The 20,874-nt window shown below is 42.4% G+C and overlaps 2 protein-coding genes across 5 annotated transcripts in view; one reads left to right on the top strand and one right to left on the bottom strand.

Annotated features, from left to right (window-relative positions):
• Positions 1 to 2,990: 2,990 nt before the first annotated feature.
• purab (purine-rich element binding protein Ab) lies at positions 2,991 to 9,521 on the bottom strand. The gene has a single exon (XM_069532052.1). The coding sequence runs from the start codon at positions 9,430 to 9,432 to the stop codon at positions 8,587 to 8,589; it is 846 nt and encodes a 281-aa protein (XP_069388153.1). The 5' UTR covers positions 9,433 to 9,521; the 3' UTR covers positions 2,991 to 8,586.
• Positions 9,522 to 12,262: 2,741 nt separating this feature from the next.
• LOC109627165 (pro-neuregulin-2, membrane-bound isoform-like) overlaps positions 12,263 to 20,874 on the top strand; it is a 51,794-nt gene continuing 43,182 nt past the window's right edge. For 2 of the 4 annotated variants that reach the window (XM_069532051.1, XM_069532050.1), the window contains exon 1: positions 12,263 to 14,140. In XM_069532051.1, coding sequence (XP_069388152.1) covers positions 13,729 to 14,140 — 412 coding nt within the window. In that variant the 5' untranslated portion in view covers positions 12,263 to 13,728. The remainder of the gene's footprint in view (positions 14,141 to 20,874) is intronic. The other 2 variants (XM_020083606.2, XM_069532048.1) reach the window with 1 other exon arrangement.

Genomic DNA, 20,874 nt, shown 5'->3' with positions numbered 1-20,874 from the left:
GCACCAAATCTAAAATTAAAGGCATCACCTTAAATCTTTCCCTCTGGTGTTCTACAGTATTTCCACTGCATCAGCAGAGATGTTGGAGAAGTTCAGCTAGAGCATCTGACAACGCATAAGTAAAACTTATACTGACTGCTGATACATCACACTATGTCATAATTGACAAGATAATTTTTTAACTGCCTTGACTGTGAAATTACAGATCTTTAGTTATAAAAGACCAACATACTGGAGCTCTGACATTTTTGCTAATTTAAAATATTATTAGCCTAGAAATCTCTGGATTGTAATTTTTTTTGCATAATATACAGAAGCTATAGACAATATCAAGCATTTGAGTGTAATAAATGAAAAATATATACTTTATCAAACGGATATCCTGTTCAACTGTTGGTATATTAGTGACTGAGCATGAATACATTCTGTTTCAGAAAAAAAAAATCAAAATATTAAAAATATTCAACGTAATCAATCTTTACCCTGCAAATAATAATGAAACCAACAATCTGTGAAAGCATTTTAAAGGGACAGTTTAAATAAAAATTAAAGTTCACCCACTATCTACTCACCACAATGCCAATGGAGGTGGGTGAAGTGTTTGAGTCCACAAAACACTTTTGCAGTTTCAAGGGGAAAAAAGTGCTGCAGAAAAATTCAATACAATAGAGGTAAATGGTGACTGATTCTTCGAACGTACAAAAATAACAGAAAAAAAATAAAATGTCTTGGATGAACTATCCTTTAAGTGTGCTGTCAGAAAGTCTTCAGTAATTTGTCCAGGGAACAAACTAAGAGTTCAAATCTGCATGACACTGTGGAACTGGCCCTTGGGACAAAAGCGGGTTACTGTTACTTTAAGAGAGTGTTGCATTATGGGTTGCATGTACCTGTAATGTTGCTAGGCTAACCACTACCTGCTAAGCTCAAGTGCTTTAGCACAAACCTGTTCAGCTCAGTGTAAATATATAACCCACAAAAGAGTTTAGCTAGCTTTGGTCAGGGGTCCTTCTGTAATGGAGTAATTAAAATATGACAGCAAAACAGCTTTAGTCTTTAATGAAGCAGCTTTAAAGTTTTAAAACAAATACAGTGCTGCTAAATGAAATGACAGAAGATGATGAGAGATGCTAAGAGTCAAGGAAAATGTGGCTGTCCTCCTGAAACACAGGTGAGATTTATTTACTTCATTCTTTTACTAGGTGTAACTTTTACCAAAGGAACCACTCCACAGCTAAGGGCTGATTTACCTGAGGAGTTTAGCTCATTTATCCTGAGTAAACCTTCCTAACCTCAGTAAAGAGCTGTTTGTACAGCAGACACTTTGAGCTTTCATAAGCAGGGTTTGATTGCACGTGTTGATTAGTAAAGTAATCAGTGTGACTGATACTGAATGTTTGGGACTGTGAAAAAATGGATCAATGTTTACACCTGTACTTGTGCTCTAACAGAAGGATTTTGAGTGACTTGCTGACAAAATGTATACATTTAGATGGGGATTTATTGGGATTTATTATTTTAGACAGGGCCACCTTGTATAATTTTCATTAACCCACCAAAATGAAGTTATGAAGCTAGTTTGCTAGCTAACTAGTTTTAGAGAATTAGCAACATGGCAACATACACATTGTTTAAAGCAACATGCCTCAGGCTTACAGGACCAGTGTGTAATATTCAGTGTCATATAGTGGTGAGGTTGCAGGTCTTAACCATCTAACCCCTTCACCCTCCCTTTCCTGACATGTAGGAGAATCTACGGTGGCCTGCAGGTAACACAAAACCAGGAAAGACCCCCTTCAGAGCCAGTGTTTGGCTTTCATTCTGGGCTACTGTAGAAACAGTGTGGTGCGGCATGGCAGATTGTGTGGAAGAGAAACCACTTTTGATGAAGACATGAAGGGCTAATTCCAAGGTAACAAAAACACAATGATTCAGAGTTTCAATCTTACATCAATGACAACACAGTTATAAATATTATAATCCAATCCAGATCCTCCTAAATTCCACTGTGATTAAAAGTGAACAAGAGTACAACGTCTTTCTGTGATTTAAAAATAGAGAAAATAGACATGCCCAAAATGTACTTTTATCTAATATTTGGTTCTCTTTAGATTGTAATTAAATTTGTTAGATATAGCACAAGTGATTATAAAAAGCCTACACATTTCAAAACAAGGAATGACTATAAAGGACAAATGAAACAGATAGATATCCTCAGAGAATGTTAACTTATACAGTAGCTTCCATGCTTATATATTCTTTCTACTCTGCTCTTGCGAGTGCATCAACTTAGGTTGTATTGAAATCAATCTGGTATGTGTCAGACCAGTCACTTCTTCAAACTTCTATTTTCACACAAGCTCGGAAACTAATCTCCACTGAAAAATGTTAGCCCAATTTGTTCTTTGGAATTGTTTCTTACACTACTGCCACAAAACCTGCTTCTAATAACACTTATGTGTAGTGCCACTATTTTTTATTGCTTTTGATGCATTTAACCTGTTGCCTCTGGCAGAAGTAAGAAACCCTCCCGTGGCTGATGATAGTTAATAGTATTCTGTCAATAGTATATTCTTTCCTACTGTACGGCAACAATATGGAAGTATTTTTTTCCACAAGGAAGTCAAAAGCAGATGTCAGGGTTAAATCTGATCTTTGTATCCAGTCGTCTGTAGTTACCTTCCTGTTATGTCAGTGCATTTCTTATTAAATGTGTGAAGAAGCTTCCATACACAGATGAAGGTGTGTCACGTCTTGTGAAACTTTAAATGACTGGGGCCAGTTAGCAGTTATGAAAAATTTAGCAAAATGTAATGCCAGTCATATATATATTTTGCCTTAATACATAACAATGCTTCAATTTAAGTTAAGTAGAAATGGCTGTTGTGACAGTATATAAGACATTTTAACTTTTTACCTTTTGAGCCCAGCCCTGCTAAGTGTGTACCTGTATGACTGTACAGTGTTGAGACAGTTGTGCAGAGACAGGCACATGTGGAATGACTTTATTGCGCGATTAGTCATTTTTTCAGACAAGGCTCCCCAACATTAAAACAAAGAGCAATGTACAAAACAGCACACCTTTTTTGCCATCAACAGAAAAATTTAATAAGGTAGCGAGAGTACATAACAGAAAGTAATGAAGTGTGAGGACGCGAGTTATGAAGACGTTGAGATGTATAGGATGAGCTTGATGTCAAAGCCAAAGTAAGCACCATCATCATGTAGTCAGGAAAGGCCATATTTCAGTAAGAAATATTCTAGAAGGGGTGAGGAGAGGTTAAACATGAAATAGGAGGGTTGTTATCACAGTTTTCAGACATTTATACCAACTAAAAAAAGAACAATATCGGTGTAGCACTACTTTATCATGCAATTTACTTTAGTAAACCTTCTGACACACAGACAAAATATACTTCAATAAGTAGAACTCAATACATCTCTGTCCAGCAATAGTCACAAAGCCTGTAATTTATACTCTTTGAATGTGAGATCCCTATCAAAAATAATATGCAGATTTTTATTTTCTTAATATATCTAAAGTGCAAGTATTCATTTTATTCAATGCTTTCTGTAAGTATAAAATACAAAGGAAAAAAAACAGCAATATGTTTTTTCCTGTTTACATGTTATATTTTTCTGAAAGGAGGAGCATCATATATAACAAACCATATATATATTTATATATATACACACACGCACACACACACGCCACAGATAAAATATTTTTGAAAGATACAACATATTATCTCATATGGGGATGGTAAAGGGATTTAGACCAAACTGTGACATGGGATATGTTCATTGTGCATTGACCCCACCCCTTGAAATCCAGGATCCATTTCCCAACATCTTCAAATCATCAGAAAGAAAGTCTTTATAACTATACACAACAGTAGCCTATACAGTCTGCAAACATGATGGACCCTACTACATGGTGCGTGTGCAAACACAAGACATGCTGAATTAGCTTCTCTGTCAGTGGTTTGTGATGAGTCATATAGTGCTTGGCTTTTAACAGAGGCTGCGATTGGCTGTGTGATTAACCAGGGTCTCTGAATGGCCAATGAAAGACTACAACACTAAAACCAGAAACAGAGAAGATTTGGTTGTCTGGGACCCCTAAATGGAAGTTTTGTCAGTGGTCACCACCCACATTGTATTTTTGTGGAAGTTTGCTGTTATAAGTTGTGAACATGTGGCTGTTTGAATGCAATCATAAACATAGATAACCTCCCTCTTAAAGACAGGAGGAACAAGCAGACAAAGCACCTGCAGCTGGGAGCCACCATTGCAACCTGACTCTGAGTACATGCAACAAGTGGCTACTGTTGCTATTGCACTGAATTATGTCTGCCATTTAATTTGTTATCTGTTTCCATTTATTGAAACATGCAAGGAATGGTCTGGTCACCTTGAGCAACAATAATAACCTCTTTAAATAAAACTCGACAAAATGAACACTGCAGCAAAAACAGACAAAAGGCAGGGTGACATCATGATTAAGGACTGCTACGATGGCAACCAATGGAAAATAAATGACAACATTCTTGTCAATGCTTACAGCTTCAGTGCATCATCACCCCTATACGCTGAACTTAGCCAGAGCCACTGAGGACAGTACACAGCTGGACTACTGACGCTTCACATGGAAAACAAGATGAAAAACATCTGCCTACCATTTTGCATTTGAGTCCCAGAAATGGATGACAATGTGAGCACAACATGGCTGCAAGGTCACTGCAGGTTTTGCTGTGACACCGGGTGAGCGCTCATAAACTCAGAAATCAGATTTGATCACATTGTTTTCGGCAAAATCACAAGTGCCCTCCTCCACCCAAAATGGATGAGTCATGTTTCATAACAGAATCATTCTGCACTAAAAACATGACTGATGCAGTAGCACCTGGCGATTACAGTCTATAACAAGACAACACATCTTTTCCAATTGTTTTTTAAAAGTGTGCGTGTCACAGAGTGAGGTATCACAAAGTGAACTCTTTGAGCAGACTGAGGCTCTCCTTATATTTGGCCATTAGGGTGAGAGAAAGAAACAGGAAGTATTATAATTCTGGTCGTTATATAGCATGACCCTCCTGGAGGCTGATATGGATTTAAGCTAAAGGTAGAATGTTCACAACAGATTCCACACTCGTGCTGAACTAAAGACGAACTCAGAATGACCTCAGATGTGCTTTGCCAGGCACATAGTCATAGGTGGCTTGTACGTGAGTTTAATGGGAATGGCCTTTTTGACATTCACAGGGCAAAGTGAGGAAATATAATCTTCTGTGCAAGAGGAGAAAGAGATTTCCTGTTCCTCTCCAGAACTGAGAACAGTCCTAACTGGGTCTGTCTGTTGGCCAGGTCAGTAGGTCATGGTAGAATGCTGCTGTAAGCCCTTACAGTGCAGTGCCAGGCTTCATCAGGCCTTTCACCAACACTCAGAGACAAACCTGGGCCAAAAAAAGTCTTGCGAAGAACAGATGGGATTTTCTGGAACATTTTTCTTGGCTCTAATGCCACAGGCATGACCAGTCAAGCACAGATCAAACACAGAACATTTTAGGGAAAGGGTTCAGTAAGATTTCTGTTACGTTCTTTGACAAGGTGTGCTTTGGATAACTCTGCTTCAGTCTAGCCTCAGATATCCCACAAAGAGAACCAGGCTATAACAACATAAAAAGCCTTTTTCCAGCTGAAGCTGTAGTCCATGGAGTCTGTGTTTCCCCTCCATGTCAGCTAGGTGGCACGCAACTCTAACAGGGCATGTGACTTGGTTCAGTCATATCAGCCACTGTAGGTCAACCTGCTTTAAATAAAGCTGATAGGTGGAATTACCACTTAAAACACGTTGACTGCTAACTAGCTCTTCAATGTAAGCCTAGAGGTCGATCAGGTCAAAAAGAGGTAATGGACTGCATTGCGTGTCTGAATGTAACATACAGTTTGGCTGCATGGACAATGAAACAGGGCCTTTCTGTTGCACACTGGATCCTGACAAGCGGACCTGAGATCATAGTCTGCTCGCATCAGAGAGAGGGATTGTAATCCTCGTTTTAAAAACAGCAACAGACTCCTCTGTCCTTAGGGTCTGCTGCAGCTAATCATTAGCTCAAGTGAAATTGAAGACAAGTCAAAGTCAAACTGAAGTTTACCTGTCCTGAAATCGGCAGTCCCAGGTAAGAGAGGGGTCGTACTCAGGCTCCAAACTCACAGTTTCCTTGCTTGTAATGAGAGGAGGCCTTGTGCAGTTCTAGACACCATTCAAAATACTTCAGAGGCCTCCCAAACACTCAGAGAGCAACAAGAGGCCTCAACAGGGGAAGGAGGGAGAAGGTTTTCTCTGGAGTGACTCTGTAGGGGGACGTAAAACACCCAAGCAACTCTATGCGCACTGACAGACAATGCAGCCTACTGGTTTACAGAACAAGACAGGAAAGATACCTCACTACTAGTCTGACTCTTATTTCACTTTGAGCAGGTGCTTGAAAGAAAGACTTCACATTTCGGAAATATAATGAAGATGCATCAACCTCATTTGTCATGCTTTCAAATATCTACTGATCACATAGCCTATACATTTTTTCGTCTTTTAATAGTCTATACACATGATACAATGCCACAATTGGCACGTACACAATATTGCACACTAAGATGAAATGTCCTACACTAGTCAGTGGATTCCTCTCTGCCTGGGAGGGAGAAACCTGACACGTTTTGGACAACATAATGTGGAGAAAAGAACTTTGACGAAAAAATAGAGTAGAAGAATAACAGTAATGCAAGAGTGACATATTCTGAGTGGTGATACCCCTAAGAAGCGATCAAGGGGCTGTAGCACCATAAAGAGATAGATACTGCCTGGGCCCTACACTGCTAGGCCTCTACATACACTGGACTGCACTCAGACTGACTGCATGGGACCGGCCGGCTGGCTAGCTGACTGCCTGGCTTTAGACAGCATCCATCTCAGCTCTGACAAATAACCTCATCCAGCCGCTCCTGACTTATTTTTTTGTTCTTGCTGTTTTTTTGTTTTTTTTTACATCATGGTGCATATGGTGTGCAAAGCCACCCGTAACATCTCCAGAGGAATCTCCACGCTGACAACCAGTGCTGCCATAGGTGGGAACATCCTAGGTTGCTTTCTGTTCTAGGGAGACTTATCTCGGCTCAGGGAGAGGCCACCCAGCCAGGTGTGCTGCCAGGGATTCTGTGCTCCAGGGTGCCATAACACAGTGAGGCCTCCACCCTTTTCCAAAGTGTACCAACGCCAGCACCTCATCTCTCTGCGGGGCCTGCTAGGCCTGCAAGCCTGCCAGCTTGGAGCTTTGTTTCCACCCTCTACCTCTGTTGGCCTCCACGCTCCCAGCAGCCTTTCGCCTTACTTTTGGTGTTGCCACCCATGCACCATGCACTGCAGGGGTGTAAATCCTGCGGCGATGGTGAGAATATATTTCTGCCTACATAACAGCACTCGTAAATGAAGACGTACAGCAGTCAAGGTCACAGACCATCCACGTGAGAACACGTAAACGAGTGGAGTGTATAAGGCACGGGTCGTAATGTCAGAGAGGATGCGTTGCCTCGCGGCGCGCTACGCTGACGCGTCTCTTTTTTTGTTTCCGCGACTTGCGATCCCACAAGTGGACCTTACCCTTTTGCATCCCCCAACACCCCAGAGGAAAAACAACAAAGTAAGAAAGAAACAACTTAACCCACAGAAAACGTGGGTATCTTAATAAGGATTTTTTTTACAGCTGATTCACAAAATCATAATTAGTACATCTAAGTTAGCACTTTTTTTTTCTTTAAGTTTACATGGACATGGTGCAAGAGGGTTGATATTCAATATAGTAGCTCAGAGATAGGTGTATCCCATTTGTTTAGGCGCGCAAAATTGATTTTGAGTCTCGACCTTTCCATAATGGCATGATAGAAATGCTTTAATTAGCCTACTACGTTTTAGGTCAAATTAAAGACTACAGCCTACTTCGCCAAATGTCTCATCAAAATAGGAGCCTACACGCATGCAGACAGGTGTTTACAGGCCTGTAGTGCCTTCTGCAATTCATACACTTTGAGAGCGCTTTCATATTTATTCTGCGTACCTTTATAATAAACTATACATCTGATATCTGATTTTGGTTTCATAAAGTCCATAATATATTCTCTTTGTGCTGATGTCAAATATTCGTTCTACTGTCATTACAATAATAGACCTCTGGTTTCATTTTTGATTAAATTTTAACATACTACTAGTTTGAAAACATTTAAACATTTTTTTTCGAAATAGCTTTGATGTGTGCAAAATCTGTCGTTGATAGAGATATAAACACTCTGTTCATTGTCATTTAAATCAAGTAGGAAACAGTTCATATCTTACAGTTCAATCCTTGATAGCAGCGGCTTACTGTTACATGGGTGGTAAGTGGGGTGTCATCCGGTAAAATGAGCGAGGAGACAGCAGAGGTGCTGCCATGTCTGTGGAGGTTGTGTGTGTGGGGTGATTCCCTTGGAAATTATCTTTCTATTTTACAGTTAAAAGTCCGTCGTTTCATCTCTGCTCTCCCAAAATCCACGTCAGTCGTCGTCGCCGTCGTCTCCACCGTGCGGGCCCTCTGGCAGCAGTTCGGAGGCCCGCTTCTCTCTACTCCTCTCCTGGATCTTCCTCATCTCATCCGCGTATTTACTGAAGGTGTTGCCGAATTTGGACCACACTTTGCTCGGAACCGTGATGGAGTTCCGGTACGTGGGCTTTACCTCGCTGACCCGCATGAAGACCCCGTACTTATTGGAGCCCACGTCAAAGAAGAAGCGCTTGTTGTCGACCGTGAGCGAGGTGCCCTCCGGCAGCTCCGCCGGCTCCTCGTCCACGCCATAGTCGTCGATGAGTTTGGCCAAAGCGTCGCGGAACTCGATGAGACCCTGAGCCGGCAGAGCGATGGTCTGGCCTTGCGCGCTTCCCAATCCGGGCCCCCGATTAACGGTCTGTCGGATCCTCAGGAACCGCCCCCTCTGGTTCTCTTTCAGATCCATGTAATATTTCCGATTCTCCCGGACCAGGAATTCGCTCTTGAGCGCCCGCCGGGGCTCATCCTGCACAATGTCCGGGTTGGACGGGCCCAGCTGAGCATAATGTTCGATAAAGTCCCCGAGATAATCGCGGAACTCCACGGCGACCGACATGGAGAGAGTGAGGCGGCTCTTGTTTCCCCCAGCCCCGACCTCGGCTATCTTTAGGAAGCGGCCTTTCACATTCTGCTTCACGTCAAGGTAGAAGCGCTTGTTCTGGATGTCGACGCGCTTGGAGGCGAGCTCCTCGGTGTCGTGCTGCAGCCTGGACATGGCGCCCGTCGCGCCCGGGGGCAACGAGCCGGGGCCTGCGGTAGGCCCACCGTGGTCACTGCCACTGTCTCTGTCCGCCATGATGCTGCCTCCCTGCTTTACCTTCCACCGTCTCCCTCTGCCTGCTGCAACCTCGACTGCCCGTCAAAGCACTCTGCCGCTCTATCGCGAGAGGAGAGGAGGATGAAAAAATGAAAGTAACTGTAGTTGGTGTTACTGTGCAGGCTGCGTTCAACACACCCGCGATGTTTCTGCAACGGTTTACAGAGTTCTCACTCGAGCCTTTGGTACAGCGGTATATTGCAAGTGAAAGTTAACCCCCACCCATGTGAGCGTAAAACACTGCAGTACCAACACCAACAGTCAACACAGACAGATAGAGATAGATGGATAGATGGATAGATAGATAAATAGATAGATAGATAGATAGATAGATAGATAGATAGATAGATAGATAGATAGGTAGATAGATAGATAGGTAGATAGATAGATAGATAGATAGATATGGGTATATATATATAAAGAGCACACATGTCTGCACACTGTCTAAAGCAATTTAAGGACAGAAAAAGTATGAAGTGGTGGTTGTTGGTTTGAGTTTTTCAGGACCATGGACAGTTGTTTGGGGGGTTTCAGCACCACGGACAGCGAACCCGGACAGTCCCCGTGGAAGGAGACGGGGAGCTGAGTGAAACCAGACTTTCCTGAATGAACAGATACACTGTGAAGTATCATTACCCTGAGACTGGAACTGATTGTTTGTCAGTGTTCCTCAGTGGATTGCTATGGATGGTCTTGAAAATGTTAATCAGTAGAAAGTAGCAAAAAGATCCAATTCAAGGACATAAGAAAAATTGTCGGGATTTAAGAGAAGCTGTAGTCATTCAAAATAATATGTCTGACTGTAAGACTTGGGTGAAGGTCATTAAGATAGAAGCTAGTCGAATTTAGAGTATAGGTTCTACTATGAAACCTTTATTTTTATTTTTGGAGAAGTAAAAATGATTATGTATGTCTGATGTGGGGTTAGTGTAACTTTAGTCATTTACAAATGAACAGTGACTATTATTATTATTATTATTTAACAACATTTATATTAAGGTACTTTAAAAACAATTGTCATAAAAAAGATAAACTTTTGATGGTTAATTTTCCTCAAATTAGATGACTTGCTGCGTTTACATATTGTAACCATATAAGTATAAATATATATTACATATTTTGTGAGTTTGGAAGTTTAAAAACTCGTTTTTTAACTGAAATGATGAGTTAGTTAACAGAAAATAATAAGTAACTTTATTGATAGAAATAATGTTTTTATACTGGCCTTATTGTTTTACATCATTTGTTTGTCTTATTAAATAATTTTTAAAGTTAGCAATTTAGCTGAATTGCGCTGTTAAAGGTCATTTCAGGTTGGAGAAATAGCAGCAGCAGCGTTCATGTGGCTGGAGGGGAGGGGCAGGCCTCTAGTAGAAGAATGATGTGGCAGACTTGATGGATGTCGATGGGATAACTGCTTAGTGAGATTAAAGGGCTGTGGAATGTTATCCATATCACCAGGCAGAATCTGGGACAGGAGCACAGCAATATATGCTTCAATTTTACAATTGTTTATGTCTTGTATATTGTAAAAAACGTAATTCTTTTAAAACTCAGAAGCATATACACAATTTTTACATCAATTAAAGCATTTAGCCACGAAGCCTTAAGTTTGATCTGACTGAAAAGAATGGCAAGAGAATGTGTGTTAATCTTAAACTGAAATTTGGCCATGGATTTCTTTTTCGTTTTTGGCATGAACCAACTCAGTTCCATTGTGGTTTGAGCAGATACGTCACTTGTCTCTTTTAGAGAACCACGGACACCACAAAAACAGGTGGATTTCAATCATGTCAATGAGCATTGCTGCTGATGGGAAAGATGAGGCTTAGGGAGTGTAAATAATAGATTTGTGTACAAAGACATAAAACCATATATCGACATAGGATAAATGTAAAAGCAGCTGCTGTGTCCTTGACAGTAGAGTATTTTGGACATCGGGAGGGCCATGTGACTTGATCAACAACCTACTTTAATAGTGCAACAAAAACAGCTCTTCTCATCAGCTCCCAATCGTGGAGGCACTCCTCTCGTCTGTCAGCATGAATAGTTTTTTTAAGGCACTTGATTGGGGGTCTCTAATGAATGCATGAGTTGTTGAATGAATGAAGGCGAGTCACATCGGTGTGGGAAGAGGAAGGTGATGAAAAGAGGTGGGGGTTGTTCATTGGATAGATCAGAGTTCCTAAGGGCTGTATTTACCTCAAGAAAAGCTGTGGTGATCCAGGAACTGGAGAAGCAACTTCAGCAATGTGGAACTATCAACATCTAAAGGGTTAGTAAATCACTAGTAAATCATATCCTGTATGTTTGATAGTATTTAGCAACAGGGCCAGACACAGGACTGAAACTCTCACACTTCCAAGTAAAACAGGTTAACTCTTTGGATCTTAACATTTTACTGTGAAGAATGATAAATGCAGTGAGGAGACAGACCTTCATTGCAGCAATTTGGTTTTGGCCCTCAGTCCATATGAGGTATCATGTGATTGGCCTGCTGGGACAGAGCACTAAACCTGTCAAGGCTTTCAGCACCATGGACAGAGACTGGTGTCTAATGAGTCAGGGCTTATGGTCAAACGAGTGGATAAGGCCAGGGTGTGTGTGTGCACAGGGTCCACTGTGATGAAATGGCCTCTTATACATTTTCTTTATCATCCCTGCCATCTGTCGTGAAAAGACCTGTCCATGTGTCCCCTATATGACATTATATTTTATACCTTTCTCAGGATGGACAATGAGAGGCTTTCGACCTCTAGCGAAGGGCGCACAGCTCCTGACAGGGAGGGAAAGGCGAAGCTTATGAATGGCTTGATTGATGGACAGAGAGATGGAGGCAGGGACTGGTTTGCTGATGGTGGGAGGAGGGGATACTTGTGGTCACCATAAAAAAGCCTCAGCATTTCTTACAAAGCTCTCTTTTCATTGGTGGAGATATATTCCAAAAAAAGTGGGTTTATTATCTGTAGCTGTGAGGGATTGGCAAAATGTTGGGGTAGAATGTGTTTCCACCATTACACCTGCAGATTAGGGGAACTGATGCTTCCACGTGTTGCCTGAGAGCCGTTTAACTGAACAGTATCCCCAGGCAACATCAGTGAACTGCAATAACTCACATAACAGTGTGGGAAGTGTCTGGTTTGGGGTGTGCTCTCGCAGGGAGTGGATATATGTCTGGAGTCTGAAACTGCCTGCTCGCCTCGCCATGCTGAGGAATCCATTGAGAGAATTTCGCAGCGTTAGTCATCGCAACAACTATCCGCAGTGTGTGTAGTAGTCGCCTATAGCCTCTCTTGCACCTCTTGCATTGGAGATCCACAGTGGGCGCCTGTGCAGGGCTTGGCTACAGACGCACTCTCTGCTGCGTGTCTGTGCACTGCGTGCGTGATCCCTCTCGCACCCACCCGCAGAGGTTTAAACTCAGTCGGCCGGCATGCTCACACGCCGGTTGGGTCGGTGGTGGTGTGCAGGTGGGCTCCCAGGTCATTAGGGTGTTTGCGCAGGACGTGGCGAGCCGACGCCATTGACCGGGCAGGTGATGTTTGCTCACGTAAGTCGCTCGCGTTTGATGAGGGGCGCAGGGGACGCGGCTGGAGGGTGCGCGCTACTGTTGCATCGCCTCACCGGATAACCGCTGCTATCTCATCCTGTTCGTCTGTTCCGCCCAGGGGTTCTCTTCTTCTCCTTTTTTTTATTTTGCATACAGACTAGTGGATTTGCAGGAGTAGGACTCTTTTGACCAACAAAAAAGTGGATAAAGGACCCGACCTTGCGTGTGCGTGGAGTGCGTATCGCTTCTTGTGACTCCCCTGTACGCGCAAGCTGCTTTTTTCCTTCCAGAGAGGCAATGCGCCCACCCATGCGATGCTAGCCTATTAGCTGGAGAGAGAGAGATAGAGAGAGGGAGAGCGAGAGAGAGAAAGAGAGAGAGAGGTTTGAGCCTTGGATTCGAGAGGAGGCTAATTTACGAGTCTTGTTTTGCCTTTCAGGAAAAGGGGAGATAAGAGGGGGAGGGTGGTTGGTGAAGGAGAATGCAGCAATCACATTTTTAAGCATGCAGAAGCGGGCCGTTTCCGGTTCCTAGGCTGGTGTGTCCCCCCCATCCGAGGCCAGCAGCCGTATGGGGAAAGCAGCGGCAGACACAGATGGCATGGACACTTCCACAAGGTCTGCCGCTCTGCCCTGCCTGCTCTGCCGGAGCCCGTTCGCCGCCGTCTCTCTCTTCCAGCTCGCTCCGCCGCCCAGCAGCACTGCAGCACAGCACAGGCTGACGGCATGAGGCTTGATCCAGTACATTTCTCCATGCTGGTCATCGGGGTCTCCTTCGCCTGTTACGCCCCGAGTCTCAACTCCCTTCAGGACCAGGCGTACCGATCAACCGTGGTCATCGAGGGCGAGGTGCGCTCCTCCCCGGAGAACGTCTCCTCCCGGGAGCCCTACAGTGTGAATGTCAAAGTGCTGGACGTGTGGCCCGTCAACAGCGGCGGCCTCGAGAGGGAGCAGCTTGTGACCGTCGGGGACTTCGGTTCCGAGGCCCCGTGCACCACAGTGGAGAAGGACCACAGATATATCTTTTTCATGGACCCGACCGCCGAGCCCTTGGTATTCAAGGCATCGTACGCCCCTGTGGACGCCAGCGAGCCGGAGCCGAAAAAGGATGTGGACAGAGTGTTGTGCGAGGACTGCGGTAAGTTTAAGGCTTCTCTGTGATACCTGCCATACTCACACCGCACTATAAGGGCCACTGGAGCTGCCATGGTGGTGTAAGGAGACAGCCACTGCTCTCTGGCTGCGCGTGCACGTGTGTAGTCTATACAGTGTAGCAGCGTGCATACACATATGCATGCGCGCGAGCGATTGACACTTCCTCCATAACCCGGTCACCCATAATGAAATCTCTGAGAAGCGTGGCAGAAAATGTGTGTGCATGCCTTGTGAATGGGAGTGTGTGAGGAGGAGGAGGAGAGAGGCAGCTGAATATTTCAAATCTAAGTTAAACTTGAGGTTAAGCTACAGCAGGTTCCCCCTGATGACCTGAGGAGCATCCAGCACTGGTGAAACTCCAGTGTAGCCTGGATTCCAGCAAGATCTGCAACACCACATCATTACACAGAGGGAGCCTGCATGTGGAGTCTTAAGGTGGAACACATGCAAAGCTCAAGGCAGCAGTTCCCTTATGTGTGTGTCAGAGAGAAAAGAAGAGGGTTAGTCCATAATATGACAGTCAGTATTAGATGTCAGATGTGCTGCTGCTTTATATCAGATTTTTCACAGAATTTTGCCAGTGTTGACTGCAGTGACATTCTGTGGGTGGTGGTAACAGTTCAAATCTCCCAACTTGTTGCCAGTTTCCATCATGGATCTCTGGAACTTTTGTCCTTGCCTACACCAGAAACTCTTGGTTTTTAAATTACACAATTCTGTGAGATGAGACTAAAACTATGCAGCAGCTGGACAGGTCAAAATACCGTCTATACGTATTCACTTCTTTGCTGACAGAGAATAGACCTGACCTGACCTGTTTCTTTTCAAAGGTCTTTCATAATCAGGGTCAACTCCTCATATGAACCATGCGCTAGGGCACTGTGATTTATGCACATTGTATATTATTTAATCAGCTAATTGAAAAGGTTCCCAGGCTTTTTACTTTACTCTCAAAATGACAACGCTGACATTTTGGCATCTAACATCCACATCCTCTCCACCTGTATTCTCAGCATTTTAAGTGTTTTACTGCTTTCAAGACAATGTGAGTAAAATTTGTAGCATCTGCTACGGTGTTAAAGCGCCTGAGTGGAGAGGTACAGGAAGTACAAGTTTACTCTGCTGCACAAACGAGAGTAATGAGATTTTAACTGTGTCAATGCATTTCTCATATATAAACTAATACAAGAGCCTCCCAGTCAAACATCTGGAGTTTATCCTGTTGGTAACAAAAATGTGAAGAGAAAAACCCTTTGAAACTATGTGATAATAAAACCCCAAAGCTCATATTCCATTTTTAACATTTCAAATCAACATAATTTATGCCTACAAGTCAACAGTGTCAAGAAAACGTCAAATCCTTCAAAGAAACAACTCAGATGTCTTAGGAAAGGGCTCATCTGGCATTTGAGCTACCAATGTGATCTATTTTTACCTCTGTGACATGCTAAAATTATCAAGTCATTTATTTATGACAGTGCTGTTGCAATCAGGCTACAGTTTAAAACACATTTACCAGGCAGGGGCTCAGCAGAGGAGATACCCACCTCCTGAACTGATTTATTCCACATTCACACACAGACACAGATACACACACACACACACACACACACACGCACACACACACTCACACACACTCACCAAAAGCCAAAGATGCAGGGAGAAACACAACCTAATTAGACACTTCAGAATTCGTGTTGACACCATAGATGTGACGTGGCAACCGGAGGCCTCTGTAATGCCTACAGCATCATGATAACACCATTGTCTCTTACTTAAATCCAATCTCTAATCTATTCTTAAGCCCAGTTATAGTCATGACATTAAAGTAACACATCTCCCGAAAATAATTTGCACCACATAGTTATGCTACAGTGAAGTTGAGTAGGTTTACAGTTACAAAAGCAATCCAGTATCAAAGCATTATTGCACTCTCTGCATAATATACAGCTTCATGTATTTACTTGTATGTTTACAACATGTCAGACACATAAATGTTCAGTAAAGTCTTATAAAACAACCACCCCCCTGTAACTGTTTATTGCCCCAGACTCCTGCTGAGTTGTCACTCTCTGTCTCTTCTCATTGGGTGAATACAGTCTGAGTGAATGAGCAATGACCTAGAAGGATTCCTGACCAGCGAAGAGTTTAGTTTAAGGCAGAAGTAACTGCAGCACACAGATTGGCTGGCAAGGGGTGTGTCTGCAGACACACACCCTGAGCCGAGCCAATTGAAAACCAAATTTAACACAGCCAGCCAATCACAGCCAAGCTATTGGAAAACCCTCCCCTGTACACACCCCTACTTATTTTTGTCTGCTGTATCCTGTTCTAGCAGCATCTTTGACTTCAGTTACATCTGATCTATTTCTTCAATATCATAAAAAGCTGTGTTCGGGTTGTGTTCAGTATACATAAGCTGGGAGTAGATTAGAGTTTTGCTTTTAAAATGTTCCTCAAAAAATGTTATTTAAATGTTGCTTAAAGTTGTTGTGGTATGGACATACTGCAGGTGGAGGTAACCCACCAAAAGAGAGTGTCTATGTGTAGAGCTGGGAAATGAGTGGGGAAATAAAAGAAGCAGTTGTTATACTTTCTTCATGCACAACCCAGCAGAGCTTTACAAACTTATCTGGCTTTATTTTACAGTTTGCTTTCTACTTACCGCTATATATTTATGTAAAAAAACAAAACAGATGAGCAGTTGCTGTAGACACAATGGGATGCCAAACTTAAAGTAGGAAGGAGAGGCCCTAAAGACGTCAATCAATCAATAAAAAAAATATTTGTATAGCCTATATAAAAGTTGTGAAAATGTAGAAACCTCAGCGAGAGCCACATGTGACTGATCCCTCTCCCAGGATGGACAGAAGTGCAATAGATGCCGCGTGTAGCTGAACACATCAATAAATTGACAATATTTACGACATCTATTAGAAGAAACAGTTTTTAGCATAATGGAAAGGTGTCTCAATGTTTAAAGTATTTATACATAAAAAATGTCTCATAGAAATGAAGGGAACAGCAAAGACAAATTGAGGAGTTATTGCCAGTAATGGTAGAATATGTGAGTAGACATATTTTATATTAAGCAGTGTTGTAATCATAGTCCATGATCAGCTGCCACCACGATCAGGAGCCACAATCAACCATTACCATCCACGATCAGCTGCCACCATGATCACGATCAGCTATCACTATGTCTGATTCATAATCCACTGTCATGATCAATGGTCCACGATCACCATCTATGACCCACTTTAACATTATTAATTTGAATTCGTATAAACAACTAAAGAGAAGCTGCTATAGATGTGCAACTTGCTTGTTATGTTTTCTATCAGCTTCTGTCACACTGACTTGCTGAATCTTTGATGAAGACCTTGTCTTGATATTTCTGGGCCGAATGAAATCGGTATTGTTCACAGTAACACAGACAATAATGCAATGAATTGTAAATATTAAGCTAACAGTAAACTGTTTGAGAAAACAGGTTTATTAGTTCACTGTCTTTAGGTTTAATAAAGTTTTGTTCCCAGTGAATATTGACATTTACAGTAAGCTACAGTTGTACAAAGTTGAAAAACACATCCGCTGCTGTGAGTGAAATTATGAGACAGTAAATCTTTCTTGCACTATAAAAGATAGCAGAGCTAGTTTCCATCTTCCAAAAGTAAAGCCAATGTTGATTAAATGGTGATAGTGGCCAGGTTCCCTCTTACTGTTTATGTTATTGAGTTGGCTGTAGCTGCTCCAATATCTCCATCCCCCATCCCACGCCTCTGACAACAACACAAGACTCAGCTCTTGTGGGGCATATTTACATGGCAGCTGATGCATCTCATCAGATGTGATTTAAGTAAAGGGATGAAGTAGTTATGTTTTAACCAGCATTCAAGGTGATAAGAGTTGAGTAATATTTATCTACTGAGCTCAACTGGCTTTCACTGCATTCCCTCATTACTCCCTTCCTGTTTAACCCTGAGAGAATGGTTATACTACATTCATGGTTTGTATTCATTTGAAAACACTCAGCTCTGCTACGGATGTGCCTGACGTCCACACTAATCCAGAGTTTTAGAGCCGCAAAGACAGAGAAGTATTTTAGTCTGGACAGGCAGAAACTGAGATGTTTGGAAACGATGACATAGACACTTATAACCGCTTGCTGATTGGGTCTTTTCGGTCTCAATGTAGCCTTCGCAGATTGATGACCCACTTCCAGAATAAAGTTAAATGAAAAATTAAATGAAAACAGTGACAACTGCTCAGATGCGTAAGAGATCAGCTGTTATTTAAACAATCTGCAACAATCACCTCTAGTTTATACCAGTGCATGCATGCCAAGTGGACACATGATACGTGTTTCAGGTGTGTAAGTATCGACAGGGATTAAAAACGCTCTGTGGGCAGATTATTTTAGTTAGAAAAAGCTGTTTTCAAACAAAAACGTAATAGTATGGATGTAGTCAAAGTGTGTTGACTGCTCAAACATACTCGGACAATAAAAGATTCTTCTTCTTCTTCATCTCCATTAAAAATACAAAATCTTACATCCCAGGCAGTCTGAAGAATAACATAGGTCTTCTCTGATCATTGCCGGCATGCCTTTTGAGATACATTGACAGTTCCTTCCTAAAATAACTTTATCTGATGCCCAAACATGCTCCTGTCACTGATGCTGTGTGTCGTGCTGCATACTACAGCTCTCATGCTCTCTTTCTCCCTCTCTTTCTCTCTCTGTTCTGCTGTAGGTGACTGTAGCTGAAACATGTAGTTCAGCTTATGCCTGGCCACCTGTCAGTCAGCCAGCCACACAGAGGATGAGAGAAACAAAGACATAGAGAGAAGGAGGGAGTGATAGATCTTTAGCTTTGAGATTAGGAAGAGATGCTGCTCTAACGCATACTGTAAAACTTCCAGTAATAGCCGAGGCCTTTTTTCACCTCATTGAATTCTAGGATAGTTTTATTGTATCTGGAAAGTCTAAAAATGGATTTACTGCTATTCGGCAAAATACTCTGTGTTACCTCCTTCTATCTTAAATTATCTTGCTTTTTGTGCAGGTTTCTCTAGCAGCGTTACAAAAATAGCTCAACATATTAGGATTTTTCCCCCCAAGTGAGTTTGGAGGATCAGCATCAATCTTATATCAGACTGGAACTGGCTGCAGGCTAACAGTGTAAGGTGGTTCGCCTTGCTCAGCATGAAGACTGAAAGCAGTGGGGAGTTGCTAGTTCAAAGTCAAGAGTTCAAAAACTTACCGTCCAAAACCTCTCAAGCTCACTAATTGTTCTGTACTGTATCTCCTTTTTGTAACCCATATATTCTGTCAACAGCAGTGACATTTTGGAATGGGCTCTTTGCTTGACCTGTGGTAATGCTGGTTGCAGCTTTATTTCTGAAACTGTAAAAGCGACCTGCAGTAATTGAGCCTGAAGCTGCACCACCACTGATGCACAAAGGGACGTTCACCTGTTTATTCAAAGTGCAGTGAAGCTCGACTCAGTATGCAGAACCTCGAACTGCAGAATCGTTTGTTGTTGCTGTGAATGTGCTGTTGTCGTCACTTACATTGATGAGTGCCAGCACCAAATTTGACACTGCACTGTCTTGGGCCATCAACAAGTGTGAAGTCCATAAGATGAACAGTTCCTGAGATATGCTTTCCACAGACAGACAGATTTCTCGAATTATGAACTCTCTGTGTGAAATAAAGAAAATAGTTTGTGTTATTTGTGAGCTTTGTGGGTTGGCATATTGTTTCACTTTGTCTAGCTTTGTGTATACCTCTGTTTCCCATTTTAATGCTTAGCTTGGCTAACCATGTCTTGTCAGCACTGGTATTCACGTAAGACTGGTATCAATCTTTTCTCACTTTCTGAAAGAAATGATGGAACTATATCTTAAAATTGCCATTTGGACATTGCTGTCTATGACATTGATCTCATAACCCTCACAATGCTCAATGCTTGTTTGTGCTAAAGGAGAATAGATTCACCTAAATATGAGATTGCGTGCAAAATCTGTTAAGTACTCTTTGTATGTGGAGTGTAATTTTGGGTTGTGCACATGCATGTGAGACTATGACTAACATAAAACTTTGTTTGCTTGTGTGTGTAACATCAGCAGTATAATTTCTCTGAGCATGCACTGCTGTGTCTCAGCTCAGGCTTACGTTGGTGTGTACAGCAGCTGGAGGGCAGAACCACTGTGGCATTGATCTCCAAATCCCAGAATTAGGAGATTTTCTTTGCTCTGGGGCAACACATCAAAACAAAAGGAAACATATCCTCGGCCACACCCCTGAATAAGTTAAACCATCGTGGTGAATTCACTCTTTCATTATGGTTTTCTGTGTCGCACCACATTCAAGTCTGTAGTGAACAGTTGTCAGGGATGGTTGAAGAGAAGTAATAGAATCTGGGCTGTAGATTTTCAGGTGTCTGTGCATTAGGGTTGGGCGATGTCAATAAATCCAAGTATTGCGAGAACTTGTAATAACTGTGGTTACTGCTGTAGTTTCGAGTCGAATTTGAATGTCGGGGCTTACAGACACCACAGGCGCATTATGGAGACATTTTTCTGTGTTTTCAGTTTTTTTCCGTTTTAAGAATTGGACACCATTTTCTTCAATTGTATTTGATTTGGCTGCAATGCTGTTCACCCCTGAAACTCCAAAGGTGTATTGTGGACTCAAACACTTCACCCACCCCT

This window comes from Paralichthys olivaceus, chromosome 9 (assembly GCF_024713975.1).
Source record: "Paralichthys olivaceus isolate ysfri-2021 chromosome 9, ASM2471397v2, whole genome shotgun sequence".
Lineage (NCBI taxonomy): Eukaryota > Metazoa > Chordata > Actinopteri > Pleuronectiformes > Paralichthyidae > Paralichthys > Paralichthys olivaceus.
Note: the sequence above shows the minus strand (reverse complement) of the source record. Positions and strands in the feature narration are given on the sequence as shown.

Excerpts from the sequence above, each read along its gene's own strand:
- purab (XM_069532052.1), bottom strand. The coding sequence starts at position 9,432 with ATGGCGGACAGAGACAGTGGCAGTGACCACGGTGGGCCTACCGCAGGC.